A 25,721-nucleotide genomic window follows, 5' to 3' on the forward strand; every position below is an offset into this window, starting at 1 on the left:
TTGCTTAGAATGCTTCCGTTTGGTCATTAAATGTGCATCAGATATGCACTAGAATAAATGTAAACTATGCAGCTTCAGTAGGCTGTTACAGAAGTGAGGTAGGTATATCATTAGTTACATTTTGTTTAGCAGCAATATAACTGCCATTTAAAGACTAGTGTACACTTCTCAGTGAAACTTGTACTGAAGGAAATGTGTATTAATATTTTAGTTTTATTTTTTTTTCAGATCTTGAACCAGATGATTGTGCATCCTTTTACATTTTTAATGTAGACCAGCCTCAGTCAGCTGCAAATCAACCAATTTGCGTCGCACGTCAAGCATTACAATCTCACTGTTCTGCATTGCCTCCTCATCGACTTCAGGATTACAAAAACTATGTCGGAACATCTGGTATTTCAGATTCTAAATGTAGTTTAAGTGGTCCCAAGCCCTTTGAGTGTCCTAGTATTCAAATTACATCCATTTCTCCTAACTGTCAGCAAGGAATAGAAGCTGATGAAGATGAGCTTCAAACAGATAGCCCAGAAAATGAGTATATGGACCGACCTTCGAGAGACCATTTGTATCTTCCCCTTGAACTTTCTTATAGGGAGTCATCTCTAAGTCCAAGCCCTGGCAGTAGCATTTCTTCCAGGAGTTGGTTCTCGGATGCTTCTTCTTGTGAGTCCATTTCTCATATTTATGACGACGTTGATTCGGAGCTTAATGAAGCCGCTGCCAGATTTACACTTGGGTCTCCTTTAGCGTCTCCCAGTGGTTCACCAAGAGATTGTCAGGGAGATGACTCTTGGCAGCAATCTTATGGGTTTGGGCCTTCCTTGTCTCCTAGACAATCACCTGGCCATTCTCCCAGAACTAGTATCACGGATGAAAATTGGCTAAGTCCTAGACCAATCTCAAGGCCTCCATCCAGGCCTACATCTCCCTGTGGGAAGCGACGTCACTCAAGTGCTGATATTTGCTATCCTGGTTCTCTTTCACCGCACCATTCTCCCACTCCATCTCCTGGCCATTCTCCCAGAGGAAGTGTAACAGAAGACACATGGTTAAGTACTTCTCTTCATACTGGGCAAGCCCTTAGTCCTGGCCATTCTCCATTTCAGTGTTGTGCAGAGATTGACATCCCTTTAAAAACTAGAAAGACTTCTGATGATCCAGCTGCTACTTTATCAGGGAAAATAGATCTTTGTTCTGAAGATAAAGGCAGTTTGTCACCTTCTCTTGAAACCGCAATAGATGATGGCTCTGGTTCTCAGCATCTACTAAAGAAAGACTTACCGGGTGAACAGTTTCTTTCTGTACCTTCACATTTTACATGGAACAAACCAAAACCTGGCCATATTCCCATATTTCGGTAAGTGTAATATTTATTAAATGAATTTCTAACTGTACAAAATGTATTTTTATTAATTGTATTTGCTGTATACTGGGGCAAATAAAACAATGCTGCAGCTTTAAGTTTTTTTGAGGAATTTTCATGAAAAATCTAATACAATATATTATGATTTTAATCTTCGATGCATGAAAAATTTAGGGCTTGGTTTCACTGTGGCATTCTTCCATTTTATGTCTGGGGGGGGAAAAGTTTAGTAATTCAGGCCCTCAATTAGAGTATCACTGCTAAACAAATTATCCCATGTAAAGATAATTGGGAAAAAATATTTTTCATCTAGTCGATTAAAATGGGAATGAACAGTTGCTTTCCCAGTCCACAGTACCACATCACTCCCCCAGAATCAGTTACTCTATCCTTAACTCCTATTATCCTGTTAGCACATCCTTCTCTCCCTTTCCTCTTATCTTTCAGGCCACCAAGTCCTGCAAGTCACTGAATTAAGTTTTAGCAATTCTCTTCTTCCACATTGCAGCCATCAGGGTGGACTTCACAAACCTGAAAGTTTATTTCTCTTCCTTTTCCATGGTCCTGTGCACCTCCTTCTCCCTACATATCTTTTGTTAAGAGCTCTGCTGGACCCCATGCAGTTCCTAGTGTTAGCAACCCTAGTGGACTGTGCATCTCCTGCCAGGGGTAGATCCAGCAGGACTGCGTGTGCACCTATTGTAATTAGCCATACCACACCTTAGCAGGTTCCTCAGGCCTGTTTGCAGAAAGGAATCCATAGAAAGAGGCGGTGGGGCTGCTGCCAACACTGTGAGCCCATGGCAGCTCGGAGTCCCATGCTTAATGCAACTTTGCTGGCATTATTGCTGTGTAGATAAGTGCCTTTAGATTCTGATTAGTAGGGGAGTGACGTGACAGTGAGGGATGGCTGCATTCACAATAAAAGAATACCGCTTGCATTTTTGTGAGTTTGCAAATGCTGTGATAAGACTTTTAACTTTACTGTATAATGAGCATTTTAGAGCAGTGATGGCGAGCTCCAGTCCTCGAGTGCCGCAAACAAAAGAATTTTTCTTTAAACTTCAAACATTAAAGAAAATCAAACCTCTCCTCCTATACAGAGACTTCCGCATGGTTTTACAAGCCATCATACTCCCAAAGCTGGATTACTGTAACTCTCTCCTCCTAGGCCTACCAGCATGCACCATCAAACCACTTCAGATGGTCCTGAACGCCTCTGCAAGAATTCTATCAAATGCCAAAAAAAGAGATCATATCACCCCAATTCTCCACCATCTCCACTGGCTTCCGATTAAATACAGGATCCAGTTCAAGTCTTTAATGATGATACATAAGGCCTTACACAACATCGCACCTCTCAACCTAACATTTCAAATTCAATTACACACATCCGTGAAACCAACCAGAAGCGCCTATCAGAACAGACTAATCACACAACCGGCGAAATCCGTTCTGAAGAAACGTGCATTATCCACAGCGGGCCCTTCACTTTGGAACTCGCTCCCTCCAGACCTTCGTTTGGAACCATGCCACTCTACATTTAAAAAGAAACTTAAGACTTGGCTGTTCAAACAAGCTTTCCCCTAGAGCCAAGAACACGAAGAAAAGTCTTTTCAAGCCCACAACGATTTATTCAGATCTATTATTTTCTTCCTTTTTTCAATCAGAAATTTACACATGCTGACTTCATACATATACTCATATTGACTTCATATTTTCCATGTTATTCATTGATTTATTAACTGCATGTTTATTAACTGTTAAATATCATACACTATTTGCTTACTTCGATTAATTTGTTCAATGTAAAAACTTGCTTACTTAGTTTTGTTCAATGTAAAAACTTCTTTTTTTATTCTGTTCTATGTAAACCGCTATATGCAGCGATAGTTACTGTTCTTTGTGAACCGGGGTGATATGTATATTATACAGGAACCTCCGGTATATAAATTATTTAAATAAAATAAATAAATAAACAGGCCAGGTTTTCAGGATATCCAGAATGAATATTCATATAATGGAGGCAGTGCATGCAAATCTCTCATGCATATTCAATGTAGATATCCTGAAAACCTGGCCTGTTTGTGGCACTCGAGGACTGGAGTTCATCACTGTTCTAGAGCAATAATGATGAAACTAAACTGTTTTTTTCCCATTTAATTTTTATTCAACCACAACATTAACTGCACAATTTAACCCCTTCCCCCTCCCCACCCTCAATTTAGTAGAAAAGCCTCTCTTTTGTCTGCCAACCAAGTTTTAAATTTCTCCATTCTATTCCTCTTCAGTGCTGTCAAATTCTCCATCTGATAGATAAGTCTTTTGTACACCGAACGTTTGTCTGGTGTTTTTCTGTCCTTCCAGTCAGCCGCAATCTCATGTCTTGCTGCAGTTAAAATTTGAATAAACAATCTGTTTTCTTCGGCATCTCCTCAACCTATGCTGAGAGCAGAAAAGATAATTGGTCTTTTTCCATTTCAAAACCTGTAATATCCAAAATCAGTCTATTAATCATATTCCAAAACAGAGCAATTACTGGACATAACCCCACATGCCCCATTGAGCCTCTCACGCCCTCCCACACTGATCAATCATTGTACCAGAGAATTATGGCTTTCAGGCGCACTGTAATGTAATACATTCTCCGTCACACGCCCTCCCACACTGATCAGTCATTGTACCAGAGAATATGGCTTTCAGGCGCAATGTAATGTAATACATTCTCCGTCAACAGCGCCAATATGAATGTTTTCACCACTTGCCTCCCTAATATCATTCTAGATGGCATCGTTATCAGAACACCCCAACTTTTATTCAGTTCTTTTTGTGTTTGAGAAGAGTATGCTCCGAAGAGTAGCTCAATCTTTTTTTTTATAAATTTTTGAAATAAATCCCTTTTATGTAATATGTTTCAAATATAGAGTAACCCTTCCCTCTCCCATCTTTTCCCCACAACCTTAGAAATATAGTTCCAGACTTGCAGATAAGCTTAAAAATCACCCTTATCCAAATTATATTTTTCCCTCAGACTCCCAGCCCTGGGAAGAAAATCTGCACTAACCTGTGCTTCTCCCATGTCTGAAATCTAGTGTTCTCTAATCCTAGCAGAAAATCCTCTTTATAGCAAATCAACATTAGAGAGAACTCCTCAAGAGAGCATTTTCTTTTTTAGCGATACCCTCTAATGTTCTTCTAGTGAAGGGGTTTTGAACACTTTTTACTGAGAGCAAAGCCTGTAATAGCATTGTATGGAAACGTTGTTCAATTGAGACCCATTGCTTCAAGGCCGCTTTTCTAACTTGCGCTACTTTGTAGTACCTATCTACCTGTGGTACCCCTAAACTTCCCACAAGACAGGCAGGCCCGTTTCTGCTGCCACACATTAACTCTGGGAGCCGTGACCTCCGTTCTCATTCCCCTCGGCCCCCCCCCTCCCATTTTCATCATCCCTCAAATGACTACACACGTTACACTGAAATTAAGCGGCCGCAGCTTTTATTAACTTATTAACAATTAATATGAAATCAACATCATAAACAACTTCACCCGAGCCAATCCTTTCGGTTCCATCGTATTCCCTGGGCCAAGCCCCTGCACCGCCAGCCACGATTCCAGCAAGGCAACATCATTTCCGCCCCCCCCCCCCCCTTAGTAAGGGGGCCCCTGCCTCCAGGCGTGGTCCCACCCCTCCGACAACATGCCTTTATCAGCCCCGCGGCTGACTTCAGTCCAATAAGTTCCTATTGGCCCGGGTATCCACCACCAGTGCCAGGCAGTGTTTATGCTTGCCTGGTGCCACCACAACACCCACCTCAGCTGCAGCCCTTTTCTCCCTATGTGCAATTTCTCTCGAGTGTCTCCTGCATGTCATTATTGAACAGGTCATATCCGATATCTGACAGATGTATCCTGTCCTGCCGGTATAGGCCCTCACAATGGCCGTCGGCCCCGTTGTGTCGTATTTGCCTACCCCCCCATGCGTGCCAACTATACTCCAATTTGTCTGTTCAACTGTTTTCCGGGCCCTCTCCCATAAATTTTGTTTGCAAATTTAATATGTGATATAATGTTGGACCAGCAGATAAGATGTGTATCCCCCTCCCCGGCCTGCCAGCCCCAGATGGGGGCCATATCTGCGTTGTTGTGCCCTCTGTGCCACCCAGTGCACGCATGAGAGCCCCACGATCCACACCTGTACCGGTCTAGTTGATGATTCTGCAGTCAAAAACACTTTCATTAATCGACATGCTATGATATGTCTGCTCGATCCAGCCTGACATAAGAATTTACCACGGAGGAACGCCATCTCCCTATCTGCTGTATTGCCTCCGTTCCCAACCCTGCCTGCGCTGCACTGGTGGCTGCCCCTATTCTAAATGAGTGGGTTTCAAAATTATCCGCATTTTTACTCCCCCCCTGTCTAAGGTTCGCTTGAGTATCACTGCAAATTAATATCATCTTAATGGGTCCCAATCTTCAAGTATCAGTAAATGAAACATAGAAACATAGAAATGACGGCAGAAGAAGACCAAATGGCCCATCCAGTCTGCCCAGCAAGCTTCACACATTTTTTCTCTCATACTTATCTGTTTCTCTTAGCTCTTGGTTCTATTTCCCTTGGACCCCCACCATTAATGCAGAGAGCGGTGATGGAGCTGCATCCAAGTGAAATAACTAGCTTGATTAGTTAGAGGTAGTAGGGGCAGTAACTGCCGCAATAAGCAAGCTACACCCATGCCCATTTGTTTTTACCCAGATTATGTTATACAGCCCTTATTGGTTGTTTATCTTCTCCCCTGCCGTTGAAGCAGGGAGCTATGCTGGATATGCATCGAAAGTGAAGTATCAGGCACATTTGGTTTGGGGTAGTAACCGCCGTAACAAGCCAGCTACTCCCCGCTTTGTGAGTGTGAATCCTTTTTCCTTCTCCCCTGCCGTTGAAGTTATGCTGGATATGCGTGAAGTATCAGTTTTTCTTTTCCCCTGCCGTTGAAGCAGAGAGCTATGCTGGAAATTCGTGATGTATCAGTCTTTCTCCCCTGTCGTTGAAGCAGAGAGCTCTGCTGGATGTGTGAAGTAACAGTTTTTCTTCTCCCCTGCCGTTGAAGCAGAGAACTATGCTGGATATGCATTGGAAGTGAAGTATAAGAATGGAGTGATCAAGCTAGTTGAAATGCATCAGGAATAGAGGAAGGTGGAGGTAGTAATTTGGTTATTTGGTTTGGGGTAGTAACCGCCGTAACAAGCCAGCTACTCCCGTCTTTGTGAGTGCAAATCCTTTTTTCCACATTTCCTCTTGCTGTTGAAGCTTAGAGTGATGTTGGAGTCACAGTAACCATGTGTATGTTTATTGAATAAGGGTATTGTCTCCAGGCAGTAGCCATCATTCTGGCGAGTCACCTACTCTTCATTGGCGGCCTCTTGACTTTATGGATCCACAGTGTTTATCCTACGCCCCTTTGAAGTCCTTCACAGTTCTGGTCTTCACCACTTCCTCCGGAAGGGCATTCCAGGCATCCACCACCCTCTTCGTGAAGAAATACTTCCTGACATTGGTTCTGAATCTTCCTCCCTGGAGCTTCAAATCGTGACCCCTGGTTCTGCTGATTTTTTTCTTATGGTAAATGTTTGTCGTTGCCTTTGGATCATTAAAACCTTTCAAGTATCTGAAAGTCTGTATCATATCACCTCTGCTCCTCCTTTCCTCCAGGGTGTACATATTTAGATTCTTCAATCTCTCCTCGTACGTCATCCGATGAAGATCCTCCACCTTCCTGGTCGCCCTTCTCTGTACCGCTTCCATCTTGTCTTTGTCTTTTTGTAGATACAGTCTCCAGAACTGAACACAGTACTCCAGATGAGGCCTCACCAAGGACCTGTACAAGGGAATAATCACTTCCCTTTTCTTACTCGATATTCCTCTCTCTATGCAGCCCAGCATTCTTCTGGCTTTTGCTATCGCCTTGTCGCATTGTTTCGCAGACTTCATATCATTTGACATTATCACCCCAAGGTCCCTCTCCTGCTCCGTGCACATCAGCCTTCCCCCCCCCCCCCCCCAATCGAATACAGTTCATTCGGATTTCCACTCCCCATATGCATGACTTTGCACTTCTTGGCATTGAATCTCAGCTGCCATATCTTCGACCACTCTTCCAGTTTCCTTAGATCCCGTCTCATTCTCTCCACTCCTTCCGGCGTGTCCGGCGTGTTGCAGATCTTAGTGTCATCCGCAAAAAGACAAACCTTACCTTCTATCCCGTCCGCAATGTCACTCACAAAGATATTGAACAGGACCGGTCCCAACACCGATCCTTGCGGTACACCACTTAAAACCGCTCTCTCTTCAGAGAAGGTTCCATTTACCATCACACATTGTCTTCTGTCCGTCAACCAATTTGCAATCCAGGTCACCACCTCGGCACTCACTCCTAAGCTTCTCGTTTTATTCACCAGTCTCCTGTGCGGAACCGTATCAAAAGCTTTGCTGAAATCCAAGTATATGACATTGAGCGCTCTTCCTCGATCCAATTCCTTGGTTACCCAGTCAAAAAAGTCGATCAGATTTGTCTGACAGGATCTTCCCCTGGTGAATCCATGTTGCCTCTGGTCCATCAATTCTCCAGACTGTAGATAGTTCACTATTCTCTCTTTCAGCAGAGACTCCATTACTTTTCCCACCACCGAAGTGAGGCTAACCGGTCTGTAGTTGCCAGCCTCCTCCCTGTTCCCACTCTTGTGAAGCGGGACCACCACCGCTCTTCTCCAATCTCTCGGCACCACTCCCGTTTCTAGGGATCTATTGAACAGGTCACACAGCGGACCCGCCAGAACATCTCTGAGCTCCCTCAATATCCTTGGATGAATCCCATCAGGCCCCATGGCTTTGTCCACTTTCAGGTTCTTTAGCTCTTCCCACACATTTTCTACTGTAAAAGGATTTTCATCTATTCCACTTCCCTCCAGTTTTTTGTTGTGTAGAGATGGTCCTTCTCCAGGGTCTTCTTTAGTGAACACAGAGCTGAAGTATTCGTTTAATATTTCTGCCATTTCTTCGTCTGTCTCCACACATTGATCATTACCACCTTTCAATTTCACTATACCACTTTGGACCTTTCTCTTTTCGCTGATGTATCTGAAAAATGTTTTGTCACCATTTTTTATCTCCTTGGCAATCCTCTCTTCCGCTTGATTTTTTGCCAACTTGATTGTTTTCTTCGTCTCCCTCAGTTGATACAAATATTCTTCTTTGTGCTCCTCCCTTTGGGATCCTTTATATTTCTTGAAAGCTGTTCTTTTAGCTTTAATTTTGTCAGCCACCTCCTTTGAGAACCAGATAGGTTTCAATTTTCTTTTGCTTTTCTTTATGTTTCTAACATATAGAGCAGTTGCCTTGGTGATTGCTCCTTTTAGATTGGTCCACTGCTGATCCACATCTCTCTCGTTCTCCCATCCTTTAAGTTCTTCCTCCAGGTACTTTCCCATTTCCTCAAAGTCTGTGTTTTTGAACTGTAAAACTCGGGTCTTTGTGGTTCTTTTCCCTATTCTATTAGTGATATTAAACCATACCGTTTGATGATCACTGCTGCTGAGGTGGGCGCCCACCTGGACATCTGAGACATTATCTGCATTAGTGAGCAATAAATCGAGTATAGCACCTTCTCTCGTGGGTTCCAACACCATTTGTTTGAACAAAGATTCTTGCATGGCATCCATTATTGCTCTACTATTTTTAGTTTCTGCAGATGGGATTTTCCAGTCTACATCTGGCATATTAAAGTCACCCACGATCACCACTTCTCCCTTCCTACCTATCTTATGGATGTCTTCAATGCTCCCCCACTATGGGTTGCTCGGCTTGGTATGTTTCCAAATTAACTACTGGGAAAGTGACTTGATTCTGCAACCGTTTTAAGGTCATGGAAGCACCCTTCCCCAATTTGTCTGTCTTGGACCATGGTATTAATATCCTCCGCGTGTTACCCTGCTTCGTGACATTCCTCATGAGCATCCCTGTGCGGCCCGCATCCTTCTTAGATGCTTGCCACCAGTTCGCCTATGCGCAGTGCGCCAAAGAAGGTCAGTGAAAAAAGGCCAGTCTGAATAGGCATGTCTAAAGAGGATAGGACTTTTCAGCTTGGAGAAGAGACGGCTGAGGGGGGATATGATAGAGGTGTTTACAATCATGAGAAGTCTAGAACGAGTAGATGTGAATCGGGTATTTACTCTTTCGGATAGTAGAAAGACTAGGGGGCACTCCATGAAGTTAGCATTGGGCACATTTAAAACTAATCAGAAAGTTCTTTTTTACTCAACGCACAATTAAACGCTGGAATTTGTTGCCAGAGGATGTGGTTAGTGCAGTTAGTATAGCTGTGTTTAAAAAAGGATTGGATAAGTTCTTGGAGGAGAAGTCCATTACCTGCTATTAAGTTCACTTAGAGAATAGCCACTGCCATTAGCAATGGTAACATGGAATAGACTTAGTTTTTAGGTACTTGCCAGGTTCTTATGGCCTGAATTGGCCACTGTTGGAAACAGGATGCTGGGTTTGATGGACCCTTGGTCTGACCCAGTATGGCATTTTCTTATGTTCTTATGTCTCAAATTCAGTCACATACCTCGCTCAAACTATGTCATAGTTTACCAACAGATCACGTGCTATGGGATGTCTCCGATCCTCCTTCCCCCAACCCTTCATCATTTTCCTTGACAGAAATCCTTTGGTCAGGTCCCCCCAACCCTGCGCTCCTATGGAAAATGCCAGGCCTGCTAGTTGCTTCACCACCATGCCCCTTGACAGTCCAGCATCCTTGGCCCACAATATGTAGGCAACAATCAGCTCTTCCGCCACCGGTACTTCTTTCCAACCATGTTGCCTTAGGAAGGAGTGCACTCTCCCTTATTCCCTGCAATAAGCATCCCATGTGGTGGGAGCCACAGATCGCCGTATTGGATCTACTCTGGTCGGAGACCAATTGATCATAAATGCTCCGGTACTGGGGTCGCCACCTCTTTGGCGTCAGGTACCTGTTTGCGGAGCAAAGACCATTTAGCGCGAGATAGTGAATCCGCCACGCCATTGCAAGCCCCTGGAACATGACGCGCTTTCACCATGGTATTAATGTGCAGACTACTCAGCACCACTTGCCTGAACAGGTTCGCCACCTGGGGACATCTTGCCAACTGCCTGTTTATTACATAAACCACGGCTTGGTTGTCTCACCAGAAGACAATATGCTAATCTCGTAACCATTCCCCCCCCCCCCCCCCCATATCATCAGCGCCACCCAGATGGGGAAAAATTCCAGGAACGTTATATTCGTTGTTATTCCTTCGTGAACCCATGATGTCAGCCATGGCGAGACAGACCATGCACCTTGGCAGTGTATGCCGAATCCCCAACCTCCTGAAGGATCCGAATAGATGTCCAAGTCTCGGCTTGACACCGGGGGCTCTTGCAATACGGATATGCCGTTGTAGTTGCTAAGGAAGGAAACCCATATGGCGAGGTCATACCGTATAGGCTTTGATATTCTGATGAAATGATGCAGATGGCGCACCCCTGCTGTAGCGGCTGCTAGCCTGCGCAGGAAAGCTCTTCCCGTTGGGATTACTCTACCAGCGAAATTAAACACTCCCAACATTGACTGTACCTCCCGCAGTGTCAGCTTCTTAACTCTGGAAGCATTTTCCAGTAGGTCACGCAGTTTTTGGAGTTTGTCGCCTGGAAGCCTGGATATCATTCTTACGGAATCGAATTTGATGCAGAGGAAACACATGGTGGTAGCTGGGCCTTCCGTCTTTTCCGGTGCCAACGGCACTCCAAAATCCTCCACCACCCCCTGAAAGGTGCATAACAGATGAACTGCCGCCTCTGTTCCTGCCGGACCGACGAAAAGGAAGTCGTCCAAGTAGTGAATTATACTGTCTGAGCCAGCCCTTTTTGCTGTCACCCAGTGTAGGAAGGAACTGAAAGCCTCAAAATAGGCACGGGACACGGAGCACCCTATGGGCATGCACTTACGAAAAACTGCCCATGGAATTTAAATCCCAACAGTAGGAAGCTGGATGGATGCACCAGTAACGAAATACCGACTCAGTGTCCGTTTTTTGCCATTATTGCCGCCTTTCCGCACCTCCGAAGAAGGGTTATTGCACTGTCAAATAAGGCATATTGTACCGAGCATTCTTCCTGTGGCTGCTAATTGTTTACTGAGTGCCCCGGTGGGAATGATAAATTCTGGATCAGCCTGTACTTTCCTGGCTCCTTCTTTGGTACCACAGCCAGGGGAGATAACACCAAGTTTTTGAAATGGGCCTGCCATTCTTCCCTACTCCAGATCGATGCTTAATTTGTTTGAACTATTTCCGGATGTCGAGTTGTCTATTCCAGCCTTATTGGCATCCGGGCCTAATGTACCCCCTGCACGAAGATAATTAAACATTTTCTGTAAGGGAGTCACCAAATAAGGGCCAAACATTTTATAAAACTTGGCTGTAATTCCAACGGGGCCTAGCGATTTTCCCGGGGGTAGAGATTTAATTACTGCTAAGATTTCTGGGGTTGTAATCTCGGCATCAAGAGAAGCTCAGGCGTCCACTGTTAAGCTGGGCATTGGTGTCTCCCTGATATATTCCTCTACCGCCGCTTGTGAGATTGTCGAATTGGCACTATACAGTGATGTATAAAAATCCAAAAAGCGATGACGAATGTCAGTATTATTGGTAAGCATAGTATCACGTTCATCTTTAATTTTAGCTATTAGATTTTGATATTGAATCTTTTTCAGTTGATTGGCCAAATGCTTCCCTGCCTTATTACTGCCCTCAAAGTAATTTTGTTTAGTTAGAAGTAATTGGTGATTCATGAAGGCTGACTCCAGCCGTAGGATGTCTTCCCGAGTTTTAGTTAATTGAGTAAGAACCTTCCCAGATCCTGTGGCTTGGTGCCGAGCAGTGAGGGATTGCAGTTTGGCCCTCAAGTCAGTTATAGCTTGAAGTTTACACTTTTTAACATGCGTGCCTCTCGCTATCAGAAATCCTCTCAGATATGCCTTAAAGGCTTCCCACACCAAGGACGGAGATGTCTCCCCTGTATCGTTAATTTTGAAAAAGTCCAGAATATGACTAATAATAGTTTTATTATAATCCTCATCATTGAGTAAAGATTCATTTAAACGCCAAAATCTCATCCCTCTATCAAGATTTTGAAATTGAACATCTATCACAACTGCAGCACGGACCAGTAGGTGAGATGGGTTTTCCTTTAGAGAACTGAGGTCATTTTTGAGGTAGGATACTTCTTTATTGATCATTTTGTTTGTATATCTTTTCCTTTATTTGTTACTTTTTTATACAGTTTTCTATATACAGTTTTATTCATTATTTTTAGCTATTTTTATATATATTTTTGTTAAACCATTTTGTAGGAAATACTGTCATTGATAGGTGTTTGTGGACCACCAAAGGACAGACCTATAGTAAATATAGGTGTGAATGCAGTGCCCCTATCCATCTGTACTCTCATCTTTTATGCTTCGTCCATCTTCTTATCCACTGTTTTGTTCAATTTGTTTCTTGATTTGTGATCCCTTTGTAATAGGATTTTGTATTCATTACATGTTTTATTGGTTAGACCTCTTTTTGTGTTTTTGGATGACATACTGTGATGCAGTCTTGAATGCTGAAACATGGTGTTTGGTCTCTTCTGAATGTAGACTCTATCATCTCTGATTAATTGGCAATAGTAACACCTTATGTATTGAATCCTTTTTGTATTTCCAGTGGTCTGTATGAGTGTTTTGTTTATATACCTATATTTTATATTATTAAATGGTTCTTATTGTATAGAAGTGGTTATGTAATATATTTTCTTATTTTTCCTTTTACTCTGTTTTATTTTCTGGCTAGAATATTATTCAGCAAGGTTATTGTGAAAGTACTCAGGAAGACTTTGCAAGAGAAATGTATTCCTCTTATTCACTCCCCGTCAGACCCTCAGAAGAAGTTGTTGATATCCCCATCTACAATAGCATGCCTTAATTCTACGAGTAAGCAGGCTTTTAGTTGTGTAGGTCCAATGCTGTGGAGTATGCTCTAAATTGAGTTGGTCAAGGAAACTAGATAGGAAAAAAAATCAAAGGTTGTTTTTATGAGTAAGTTTAAAAAAAAAACTGAAGTTAAGGCTGAGTAAATACAATGTTAAAAGTGGGGGATTGCTATAGATGGGGAGAATGATTTGAAGAATTTGAAATGCAGATAAAGGCATCAGTAATTGGGTAGTTTTGGGGAAAAGATGGGTTGAAGAACAGGAGGTTTTATTGTTTTTCTGCTTATATTTTATACTCTGCTGTGATGTTTCCATGCAAAATGAATTGCTGATTTTAAAATTTTAAAAAATGAATAAGTAAAGAGTTTTGGATTTCTTCAAATATTCATTCCAAGGAAAAAAACAAATCTGAATAAAAAAAAAGTTTTCTTTAAGTACCAACTGGTCATCTGCTAGTCCTTGGTTACTCACCTTCATGGACATGATACTGTATTTTCCTATTTTAGTTTGCGTATTTGCCTTATGTTATACAGAGGGGAGGGTGGGAGGGGTGAGAGAGATGTTTAATGTGACTGGGATGCATGGGTAGTAAGTCTGGTCTTGGTTGCGATTGTCTGCTTAGTAGGGGGAACTGGGAGGGTGGGGTTCATAGAAATACATGGAAAAGGAGGGATGCATCTCAAGTAATTCCATATCTCTGAAGTTTTTGTATTTTCTCCTATCTTGACTCGTCGGACTGTTGTGACCACATTTGATATTGTTCTTGGTGCCTGTCTCTGAAATAAAAAAGTATTTTGGGGGAAAAAAAAAAGTACCAACTGAATTTTATTTAAAAAAATTTTAGTAGTAAAACAGTACATTTTCTCTGGTTTCATGACTTCTATGTGAAACAAGTTCAATAACACTGGTAAAGTTTTTGTTTCCTTCAGGCTTTTTGGTGTTCCAAATAGATTTTTTGATGCTGATCACAGATATTACTTCGAAATTTGTACATCACGTAAGGTTTTTGAGAGACAGCCAATTTTGTGTTACAATAATTTGCAGAAAATGTTTCCATGAATAAGTGACTCCAAGATAAAAGAAGGTGTTTTTTGTTGGCCCACAAATCCTAGCTGTGATGAAGGGCAGCCACTTTGATGGTGGCAAGTTACAGAATGTGTTGCGTGGACAGCCTTCAAGAATGTAGTTTGTAACTTTCTAGGCAACTATAAGGCAGCAGACTATGTCGAACAGGTTGAAAATCTGCTTCAGGCATACAAATTGATGAAGTGCAATGTCATTGAAGATACATTTTCTTCATTCCCACTTGGACTTCTTCCCAGACAACCTTGGTGCTGTGAGTGACGGTCATGGTGAAAAGTTTCAAGACATTGTTAAAATGGAGAAACTGTATCAAGGCAAGTGGAACTCCTCTATGCTGGGTGATTATTGTCGGACAGTGATTACAAACGAAAATCTGCGGCAAAACATTTTTAGTTGTTTTCTGATGCCAACATTGCCATTATAGCTTATGCTGCTACAGACATGTAACAATGCTTAATGTATATCACACTTTTCTGGCAAACTGTCGTGATACAGACACAATAAATGCATATTTGTGATCAGCTTATTAAAATCTACTTGTTTCACCGAAGGTTGTGGAGGAAACAAAATGATCCTAGAAATTTGTTTACCAGTGTAATCTAGTGGAAAATGCACGCTGCAAAATGTTAGCTAGATGAAAACCCATAAATAGATTTTTTGGAACTTATAGCTTTTCAGCAAGAAATGTAGATATGAACAAAGCAAGAGTGGGGTGCGGCAGTGCTGATGGGTCCACTTGCATTTTCCTAAACTTGGGAAGCCTTAAAAAAAAAAAGTTGTTTTTCCTCAGCCTATTGGCATAGATTGCCTTTACAGCCAGCTCCAAATTCTATCTTCATTAGCATAATTTTGATAAGAAAAAGTAACGGTAGTATGTTTGTAACAGGCTAATTTAGGGCTAGGCAACGTTGGTTCTTCAGATTTAAAGATGAATTTTCAAATTATGTGCATAAAAATTAGCATAAACATGCATAAGTTTAGTTTATTAAAATTTATGACATGCTTGGTGACATTCCCAATAAAATTCTTAAAACATGTAATAAATCAGAGACAAAATGGTTACAATACAAGACAAATTCTTAAAGAATACATACCAGACAAAAATAAAACAAAACAGAGATTGCTGATGTATTAGTGTGGCCTTCATAAAAACGAGTTTATAAAAATGCCAGCCTAAAAAGCTAAGTTTTTAATTCTGCTTTAAACTTCTTGGTGCTAGTCTCTAGCTGCAAATGCATTGGCAGCGAAGTCCAGAATTCGGGAGCTGTTACTGATTGCAACTGAACCAGTTTGTGTGAAGGAATTTCCAGCATTCCATGATTCAAGGAGCACAGATTTCTGTTCGGAGTATATGCATGTATTTTCACTCTTGTGCGCACACGAGTGTGTAAAGAAAAAAGGGGCGTGGTCTAAGAGCATTCTCAGGCATTACCAATAGCTGTGCATGTAAGTAGCTATTGTAAAAGGCACTTATATATATACAGTTCTAACTTTTACACCTGCTAATTACCTGGCATAAGTGATACAAAATGTGTTTATTTTGTAATAGTGAGTGGGTGGGAGCTGTCAGTGGGCTGGGTGGAGCTCAGGCCGAAGAACCAGGAGGGTCTCGAGCTGCAGAAGGACTGGGCAAACTGTTGGACTAATTAGTAAATCTGGTAATTTCATCAATGTATGAATGTTATAAAATGCACCAACTTACATACTTAAAGTGGGACTTATGTGGGTAAGTACTTTCATGCGTAAAATTATATACATGTGTTTTTTAAATAGGTGGGTAACACATGCATGTTCAATGTATTGATCGTAGTTTCAATGCATTGTATGCATACGAGCAAATTTTACAGGGTACAGATGTTATATGCATGTGTTATAAAATACTATAATACCAAAAGTGAAAAAAAATCTATGCTCTGCCACATACATGTGAATATAGCACTATGCGCAATTGTTTGAAAGTTATGCTCTCTGGTTTCTTCAAGTGGATTTATTTAGGGAACCTGGCAAAACAGCAGAGAATCTCCAAAAGAGAAACTATTTCCTTAGAGGTTTTTATATACCGACAACGGTTTGCACATCATATCTGTTTACATGGAACAGTTTAGGTAGAATAATGACCAGTGACAGTTATTGTTTACAAAGCAAACAAAACCAAAACAGCCTTCCTCTACCTGAGCTTGCACATTGGCAGTTCCTTTTTCTGAGTGGAGCCAAGCTAAGCTTGCTAGTTGCAAAAGGAATCAGAGCGACTTAAAAGCCATTCTGTTTCCTGGCTTTACCTTGCAGCCTTCTCTGTATGTTTCTTCCTTCCACTTCCCCTTCTTGATCCATCTTTTATACACTGCTTAGCAAACCCTCAGTCATTGGTGGATCCTCCAGTGGTCCCAAGGAGCTTAACCTCCAATTGGGAACATTTTATTAACATTTTTCCCACTTCAGTTTTGTCTTTCAATCTCATTTTGTCACAGTGTAAGAAGAAAGCCAGCATCTTTAAATAGTGTCCTGTATACAATCAGATGTCCAAAACTGACCATCCTAGGGATTACATTTAATGGTTAGCCTTGAACCCAATGACCCTAACTGTGGTATCTGTTCAAGGATGTCATCTAGAGCCATGAATTTCCAAAGATTGACATTTCTAGACATCTTCAGCCATAGGCATTGGAGCAAGGTGCACCACTCTGTCAGGGTGCAGTGAGATGGCGGACTAGTTCTGAGTCTCTCCTGCTGCTGGAAATTACCTGATGGGGAAGAGGAAAGGCAAAACGGTGGGCTGGTCATCAGCCCGATGGAGTGTTTTGTGCAGCAGGAGTAGTTGCCATCTTTATGCTTGGTTGGGACACTGTTGGAGGATGTGATAGATTCCCTGGCTGAAGTGACATCCCTAAGTCCTGAGGAGCGAAGGATCCTGTCCAAGCCATCTACACCTGCCGACAGTGGCCTGGCTCTGTCGCTATCGCATTGTGATGACGAGGAGGCAGGAAGTGTCCTGGATGAGTTAGGGCTGTGACGGCATTTGTGAGCTCTGCTGTTTTCCACCCTGAAGAGAGATGCAGATGAAACATGATCAGGAATTTGTCTGGAGACAGAGGAGGAGCAAGATGCTCTGTGTCTTAGTTTCCAGTTTTCTCTTCAGGAGCCTGAAACTATCCCTATGGATGGCTATTGAAGGGTTGGGTAAAACCTTGTCTGGGCATGTTTTTCCTTATCTCAGCAAATGTCATCAATTTCAACCAGATTAATTGCTCAGGAGTCTTACATCAGGAAAAGGTGAAGCTCTGACATCTAAACTTCAGCACTTGAGTTCTCTCATCTAAGGTAATTCTTTTTTGGCATAATTAGAGTTTGAGTGTTAAATATAAACATTTGAAGTTAATCAATTCACCTAAATCTATGAAAATGTCTACAGTTGAAATGTTCAAGAAACACTTGGTGTATAATATTGAAAATGAAAGTTGATGCCATTCTCCCATTGGTTAAAGGATTTTTCTTGCCTTTGCCTAAAAGAGAGACTCATGATGAAAGATTGAATCTAGTCTCAGAACAATCAAATATGCATTTGTCTGCTTTTTTGGAAAGTTCTGGTATTGCCTTTATTACTTTAGCAATTTTAATTGTTGCTTTTTAGTTGGAACCAGACCAAGACTAGATTTTGAGACCTTATGTCAGACATAGATAGGAGGCTTGTTTAAGCGTGAAAGTGAGGCTCAAGCCACACACAAATGAAAGCGACAGCTTTTGCTACATCATCCTAAAGCTTTACAATTAAGGGTTCTTTCATTGTTGAATATCAGAATAAGTATGTGTGTGTTTTGATCCTTTTCCCCTGAGTACTAAGCAGGCTTCTCCACAGGGTGGAACTTGATTTAAGTAGTTATCTTCATGTTCTTTGTGTGTCTGTGGCGCACTCTCTTGCTGTTTTTCTTATCATATGAACCTCTCTGTTTTTTGTACTTGTTAACTTGCATCCCCCATTTATGAAGGATTTTAGTGAGATGAGGGATTATGATGCATTGTTTTGTTTAATGGTTTTCATTAATTTCACTTTTCTCATGCAAGTGGATACTTGTATAGTTTAAGAGTATAATAAGAAGGTTTCTGCTGCTGGAAGAGCTTATGACTTGGTTCCCCCTCAGGCCAGTTTACTGGCTGTAGAAGTGCTGCTGGCTGCACCTTACTCTTCTCTGCATGCCTCGCCCCATGTTGGAAGTGGGAGGGGTTTGTGGATACAAAGTATTTATTTACAGAGTTGGTCAGGATTTAGATTGGTTTTGTCTTGCATATACAATGATAAGAATGAATGATCTGTATCTCAAACTTATTGCCACTGCTTTCCTTAATTCTTGCATTGTGCAAAACAGCTTTTTCTAAAGCTTGTATAGTGTAATATAAATAGGCAACATATCAAGGTGAGCTTGGAAGCTTTTTTTTTAAAGGGTAAAAGGTGGTACTGTGGACAAGCACTTTGTACACAGTGAAGGTTGGATCCATGGTTATTACAGTCTGTGTTTTTCACTGCTACAGTTCAGCAAAGTGGGACCTGGAGGCCCTCAAGGCCTTCTATAGAGTCCTTCAAAGACAGCTGCTGAGATGCTACAGGAGTTTGTGAATTCCTACCTCCGGAGGGTAGGTATAAATCTATTTGCATTGCCCAGTTTGTCTCCCTATCTCTGATATTAGCAAACAGAGTGAACGTGGCTTTGGAAGCTTTTATTCCATTGTGCTGGAGCAGTAATGCATTCCTTATACTCCACTAAAATGGAGTTTTCAAGTTGGCATTGTATATGTCAGTACTGGACCGAACACAATTCTCTTCATCCGAGGACGTCCATACACAAATGCAGGATTTTGAAGTAAATGATGACATGTCCACTTAATGTCCAGATCCACATTGAATCAAGAAACCAGTGAGCACTGTTACCTGTCAGAGGGTAAGTCATATATGGATTGCGGACTAACGTTTACAGTCTTGTTGGGTTTTTTTGTTGCTGTTCTCTTCCCCCTTCTTTAAGGTGTTGGTTTTGATCCTGTCTATATTTCTCCCTTTTTTTTAATACTTAATTTTTTGTTAGCCTTTAAAGCATTTACGATAAACGAAAACACTAGAAAAATATGGACATATCTGAAACAAACAAAATATACAACAGAAATGATTCTGGTAGAACACATTCAGGTCCTCATCAAAGGGGGGCAGGTAACTTGCCATGAGGAAACAGCCAAAACAGTATTAAATCTAGCTAGTTATATCATTTGCTAGTTCATACCTTGGATAAAACATAACTCAAATATCAATATTATAAATGGCCTCCATGAAGGTGTCAGCAAGCCAGTCGCTGTGTTTATAGTCAAAACCAGCCGGTCTTCTCTATCATCCACCTTCACACAAATTTATTTCAAAATCACTTTTTTTGAATTTTTCTATGTTTTTTTAAAAAAAATCCCAATCCAGGAATTTTCAGCGCCCAACACGGCCGTGTTTCACACACGTAGTGCTTCTTCAGGGGCATTAATCCAAAGGTTATACTATATCTGTCAACATTACAACAAAGGATCCAACGTCAATAATTATGCAGAAATAATTAAAAATACAGCAGCAATACTTAGCTTCTATGAAGGGCTACCATTTTTCATCGGGAACATCGTCTCAACAGTCTTGCAATCAGAAACTGAGGAACCGAGGCTAACGAGAGCGTCGCTTTAAATATCTTGTTTGGCACCAACAAGGAGATCAAGACGTCACTGTATGCAAATGAGGATATCCAAACAAACTGTTATGACGTCAGGTAGATGACAGAAGAAAACAAAGCAGTTATCTTTTTCAAATACACATCTGTTAGCAATAAAGTTTAATCCAAAAAAACGTGTAAGTCCAATTCTGTATTCAAACCAAAAAGATTGACAGTGTTTAATTTATAGATCCAGCGTTGGATATCCTCATTTGCATACAGTGACGTCTTGATCTCCTTTTTGGCACCACTGAAAGCTGGAATCCACATGCCATTTCTTATCCATTTATTTCTTAACTATTTTAATCTTATCTTAGCTTTTAGTTTTTAGTTTATTACAATTAATTTTAATTAATTATTCTTATTGTTTTATCCATTTTATTGTATTTTCTGCTTCCTACTTGTATTTTAGTTATACTGTAAACCGTAAAGATAGAACCATGTGTTCTGATCCACAGTATATAAGAATTGCATAAATAAAATAAATATTTAAAGCAACGCTCTCGTTGGCCTCGGTTCCTCCATTTCTGATTGCAAGACGGTTGAGACTATGTTCCCGATGAAAAATGGTAGCCCTTCATAGAAGCTAAGTATTGCTGCTGTATTTTTTATTATTTCTGCATAATTATTGACGTTGGATCCTTTGTAATGTTTACAGATATAGTATAACCTTTGGATTAATGCCCCTGAAGAAGCACTACGTGTGTGAAAAACGGCCGTGTTGGGCGCTGAAAATTCCTGGATTGGGATTTAAAAAAAAAAAAAACCATACAGAAAAATTCAAAAAAAGTGATTTTGAAATAAATTTGTGTGAAGGTGGATGATAGAGAAGACCGGCTGGTTTTGACTATAAACACAGCGACTGGCTTGCTGACACCTTCATGGAGGCTATTTATAATATTGATATTTGTGTTCCTATTTTTTGATTACTATATTATTGCTTGGGTAACCTAGCTGACTCTATTTTCTATTGTTATAAAATATAAGTCCCCCACTGATTTATCATCAATAAAAACTTCTAAATGGGAAACAGAAAAAAATGAACTTATTATTTTGATAAACGTGTACATTTATAAGGAAATTTAAGGAAAAATGTAGACCTTAGGGCCGTTACTCTTGATTAAAAAAAAAAAAAAGTTTCCTTCGTTTGTGCAATTTTGGAAACATTAGGAAAAAACCTGCATTTTCTGATAACAGAAGAAAAAAAAACCAACATATTTTTGGAGTACCAGGTCCCTGTCCTATTCTGTACAGAAAGAAACCAATAGAGTGGCAGAACAGAAATAACATCTAGGGAAGCCTCTAAAATATCTGTCAAATTAGGGCTATGGTGAGGTAAGACATCAGTTATACACGCCACCTCATCTATAGCTTTCTTAACCCTAGGAAAATAATATTAAATACAGGTATATTCTCATCTGTTATTCAAGATTTCACACATTTTTTAAACAATTTGCAGTCATTAACTTAGTTGATTATAAAAAAGCCAATATTTGTTAAACGTTACATGAAAAGCTTGTATAGATTTCACCTTTGGGTTTCCCTAATGGACATCGACTTATCAAGATCCACTAATTGTGCTCATGTTCTTTGAATTTGGATTTAATATCACCAGCGAAGTTACATAATTGAGAGATAATGTGTGACAGTCTTATCCAGTTTTATTACAACCCTCCTTAAGGGTGACATCCCCACGTTCTTTCAAGCCTCTACTTCCTCACCAGAAGGAAGGAGAGCAGACAGTATAGGGATCCTTCTGAACCTTGGGGTCATAAGGAACAGACTTCAGAACATAAGAAGTTGCCATACTGGGTCAGATCCGAGGGTTCATCAAGCCCAGCATCCTGTTTCCAACAGTGACTAATCTAGGTTATCACCACCTGGCAAATACCCAAACATTAAATAGATCCCATGCTACTAATGCCAGTAATAGCAATGGCTATTCCCTAAGTCATTTTGATTGATAGCAGTTTATGGATTTCTCCTCCAAAAACCTATCCAAACCTGTTTTAAACCCGGCTAGAGTTACTTCCCAAACCACATCCTCTGGCAATGAATTCTAGAGCTGAATTGTGCATTGAATGAGAGAGAATTTTCTCTGATTAGTTTTAAATGTGTACATGCTAACTTCATGGAGTGCCCCCTAGTTCTCCTATTATCGGAAATAGTAAATAACCAATTCACATTTACCTGTTCTATCTTTTTATGATTTTATAAACCTCTTTCTTACTTTATAGACGTTGGGGTGAATTTTAAAAGCCTTGCGCGTGCCAAAACCGGGAGTGACATGAGTATGTCCAGCCGGCTCGCACTGTGTGGATTTTAAAAGCTGCCAGAGTACATGCACATCTCCCGGTCTGCGCACATATAAATTGGGGAAAAAAAGGGGGAAGGTGTGGTCTGGCCGGGACATTGGCGTTCTGGGACTTTAACATGAAATGTACTGGGGTTCCCTACCACATAACTTTACTACTGCTATGGATGGTGTGTAAGTAAGTAAAAAAAAAAATAAAAAATATTCTAGGCTAGATAGATGGGTTTTAAGAATTGGTGCGAACGGAGATGGCGTTAGGAAGTCCTATCCTTTACCTGGGCGAACTGGAAATGAACTGGGGGAAACTGATAATTGCATCAGCTCGTGTGTCTACTGACATCCCTCCGCTTATGGTAGAGGAATTCATATAAAATTGTGTGCGTGTGTATGAGCGTACATTTATTTTATACCATGTGTGCATGTACATGCATATGTTATAATATGGCCATAATAAATCACAGCAAGTAGTCCAAACAAATTCCTTGGCAACGAGTCAGTGTTCAAAAAAACCACTGCAGGTATAACTAACTTAAATAATTCAAATCTCGGAGATACAAAATCATATTCTAATATCTGGAAATCAAATCATTTAATTAGGACCTTCATATCACCCTGCGGATACTGGATATTTTATGTTCAGTGCTTTCACCGCTCGGGATCTTTTTTTTAATCATTGGTCCACTTGCAAAACATTTTTTTATAATTTTAAAGATTTAAATCTTTTTAAATATTTTTCAGTGAAAATGAGATAAAAGTACTTCCCCTTCATCAGAGTCCAAGGTCCAACATGATACCGTGTTTTGCATCTGCTGCCTCAGAACCATCAAGTTGTTTTTATCCAACAAAGAATTTGGTAATCTAATTATTCAAGATAATCTTTTCTCTGTAAGATGGAGACTAAAAATGAAATATCAGTCATACACAGCGGGGAAAAATATCACAAAGTACACTGTTACTTACAATATGCTGCTATCATTTTAGCGAGACAGCTACTCAAAGGGCCCCGATCGGTGAAAATAACATAAAATATCCAGTATCTGTGGGGTAATATGAAGGTCCTAATAAAATGATTTTGATTTCCAGATATTAGAATATGATTTTGTATCTGAGTTTTGGATAATATGGCCATATCTTTTTGCACAAGCTGGCATTTGTGCTTACATGTGTGCCCCGTATGTATCAGCCCTAGGAGATGGAGTGTCCATAGGATCAGGTACACCAGCAGACCCTTTGGAAACCATGGTAACTTTGCTCAGTCGAGGAGGGACACCTCCATGGCCATGTCCCAAGGAATGACCTGGAGGCCATGTCCCACTCGTATCCTGTATCTCTCCAACCTTGTTGGACAAAGAGTTCTGTCGATAACTATTACATTTGGCAACAATAAATTCCCGTTGATAGGGTGAACTAGCTGTTGAAGGTATGGTTGAATTACAGAATGTTGATATGGAGATCTACAAGCTCGTGAAAAACAGAAGTAGTAGTCCTCACCTTACCCTTCCTCTTTCTTCCCATCAGAACCACAATGAGGCATAAATCCAAAACAGATTCTTAGGACAGAATTTTACCAAAGGGCGTGCACCCATTTGTTGCACAGCCAAAGCTACGTGCTGGCAATTGCGTCTCGCAAGCCCTGAAATTAATAAGCAACTGACATCCAGATATGTTGGGGATTGCTCCAAGAGGGAGCAGGAAGGGCTTCAAATCAACACTGCAGATCTTCCAGCAGTACCTTGCCCCCAACTCTACCACAGTAGGCTCTGGAATTAATAGGCAGCTGGCATCCACAGATGAAGACAGGGACCACTCTGGGAGGGAGGAGGAAGGGCTCCAAATCAATGCAGCAGGTTTTCCACTGATACCTTGCCTCCATAATATGCCCATATTCATGGTGTGCTCTCAAAATTTAACTTTCCAATTATCGCTAGTGATGTTTGTGGCACCTGACATTGAAAACACATGCATTATTGTTAATGGTTGCAACCTTCTCTCAATGAGTGCATATTCTGCACATCATAGTCACAAAGTTTAAGTAGCAGACCACCTGTTTGGGCCAGATTTATTAGAGATTTAGCATGGTCATGATAAAGACCCTATGCACATATGTTATTGTCAAGCATGTTCTGATAAACAGACGTTGCCAGTGATCATGGCTTCTTTTTTTTTTTTGTACACAAGGACGAGGTTGTTAACTACTCAGCGAGCATAGAACAGATACCTTGGGAGAACTTGGTTTAGTCAGTGAGGCTTCATGTACAAAGGACAGGGCCTCTGCTGTAGTGTACACAATGACTTTCATGTATATCATTGGATATTTCCCTTTCAGCAATCATGGTTGTCTTTGTCTTTTGTTTCCTGCCTTTAGCCACAACTTCAAGGGAGGCAGAAGAGCAGGAGGTTGTGCTCCCCATTCAGGAGGAGGATAACAGTGAAGAAGAGGATGTCATTGCCGCAGGGCACCTTCTAGCAATATGGACCAGCTACTTACAGCGGAGCAAGGTGGATCTGTACCCCTGACTATGCCTCCTGCTCCATGGGGGAGTGAATATGTTGGGCAAGGATTGCAGGCCCTGATCACCATAAACACCTTCCTGGTGATCTCCATGGAACCATTGCAGCTCTCACTTAGGTCACAAACCTAAGGGGTAAAATAGAGCTAAAAAAACTAATTTGTGGCATGGGATGTAATGCAGCTCTCTGGATGGCTGGCCCAGTTCCAATAAAAGTGGGTGGTTTAAAGGGGTGGGCATTGGATGGTTACCTGTTTGATTATTGAGTATTATTTTGGGGATGGGAGGTTGTTGTGTAGGATTGTGGGGAAAGAGTTGAAGTTTTATACTTTTTATTTTTTACTATTTTTAAGTAAACATTTTTTACCTTATTTTGTCGTGTCTTGTCCCTTTATTTGGATGCTTTTGTATGACATCACACACACACATAATCTCTTAATGCATAGCATGCTCTTCATTGTAAAGCTTATCACATTATACTGACCATTTAGCCATCACAAACCAGCATCGTGCAGTAAGAAGATCTGCAGCAGAGATGTGGAACCTTCCATATGCACAGCAGATGTGAAGAGCCAACGTATGCACATGGAGAAAAAATATCAAGCTATCAGCAGCTTACATTAATAACCAGCTGCTCCTCACTAGTCTTGGAGGCATCTTACATCATCTT

General features: G+C 41.0%; 1 protein-coding gene across 2 annotated transcripts in view; it reads left to right on the forward strand.

Annotated features, from left to right (window-relative positions):
- NFATC3 (nuclear factor of activated T cells 3) overlaps positions 1–25,721 on the forward strand; it is a 248,749-nt gene that overhangs the window by 20,805 nt on the left and 202,223 nt on the right. For both annotated transcript variants that reach the window (XM_029608593.1, XM_029608592.1), the window contains exon 2: positions 229–1,357. In XM_029608593.1, coding sequence (XP_029464453.1) covers positions 229–1,357 — 1,129 coding nt within the window. The remainder of the gene's footprint in view (positions 1–228; positions 1,358–25,721) is intronic.

The sequence above is a fragment of the Rhinatrema bivittatum genome, chromosome 7 (genome assembly GCF_901001135.1).
Source record: "Rhinatrema bivittatum chromosome 7, aRhiBiv1.1, whole genome shotgun sequence".
NCBI classification, from domain to species: Eukaryota; Metazoa; Chordata; class Amphibia; order Gymnophiona; family Rhinatrematidae; genus Rhinatrema; species Rhinatrema bivittatum.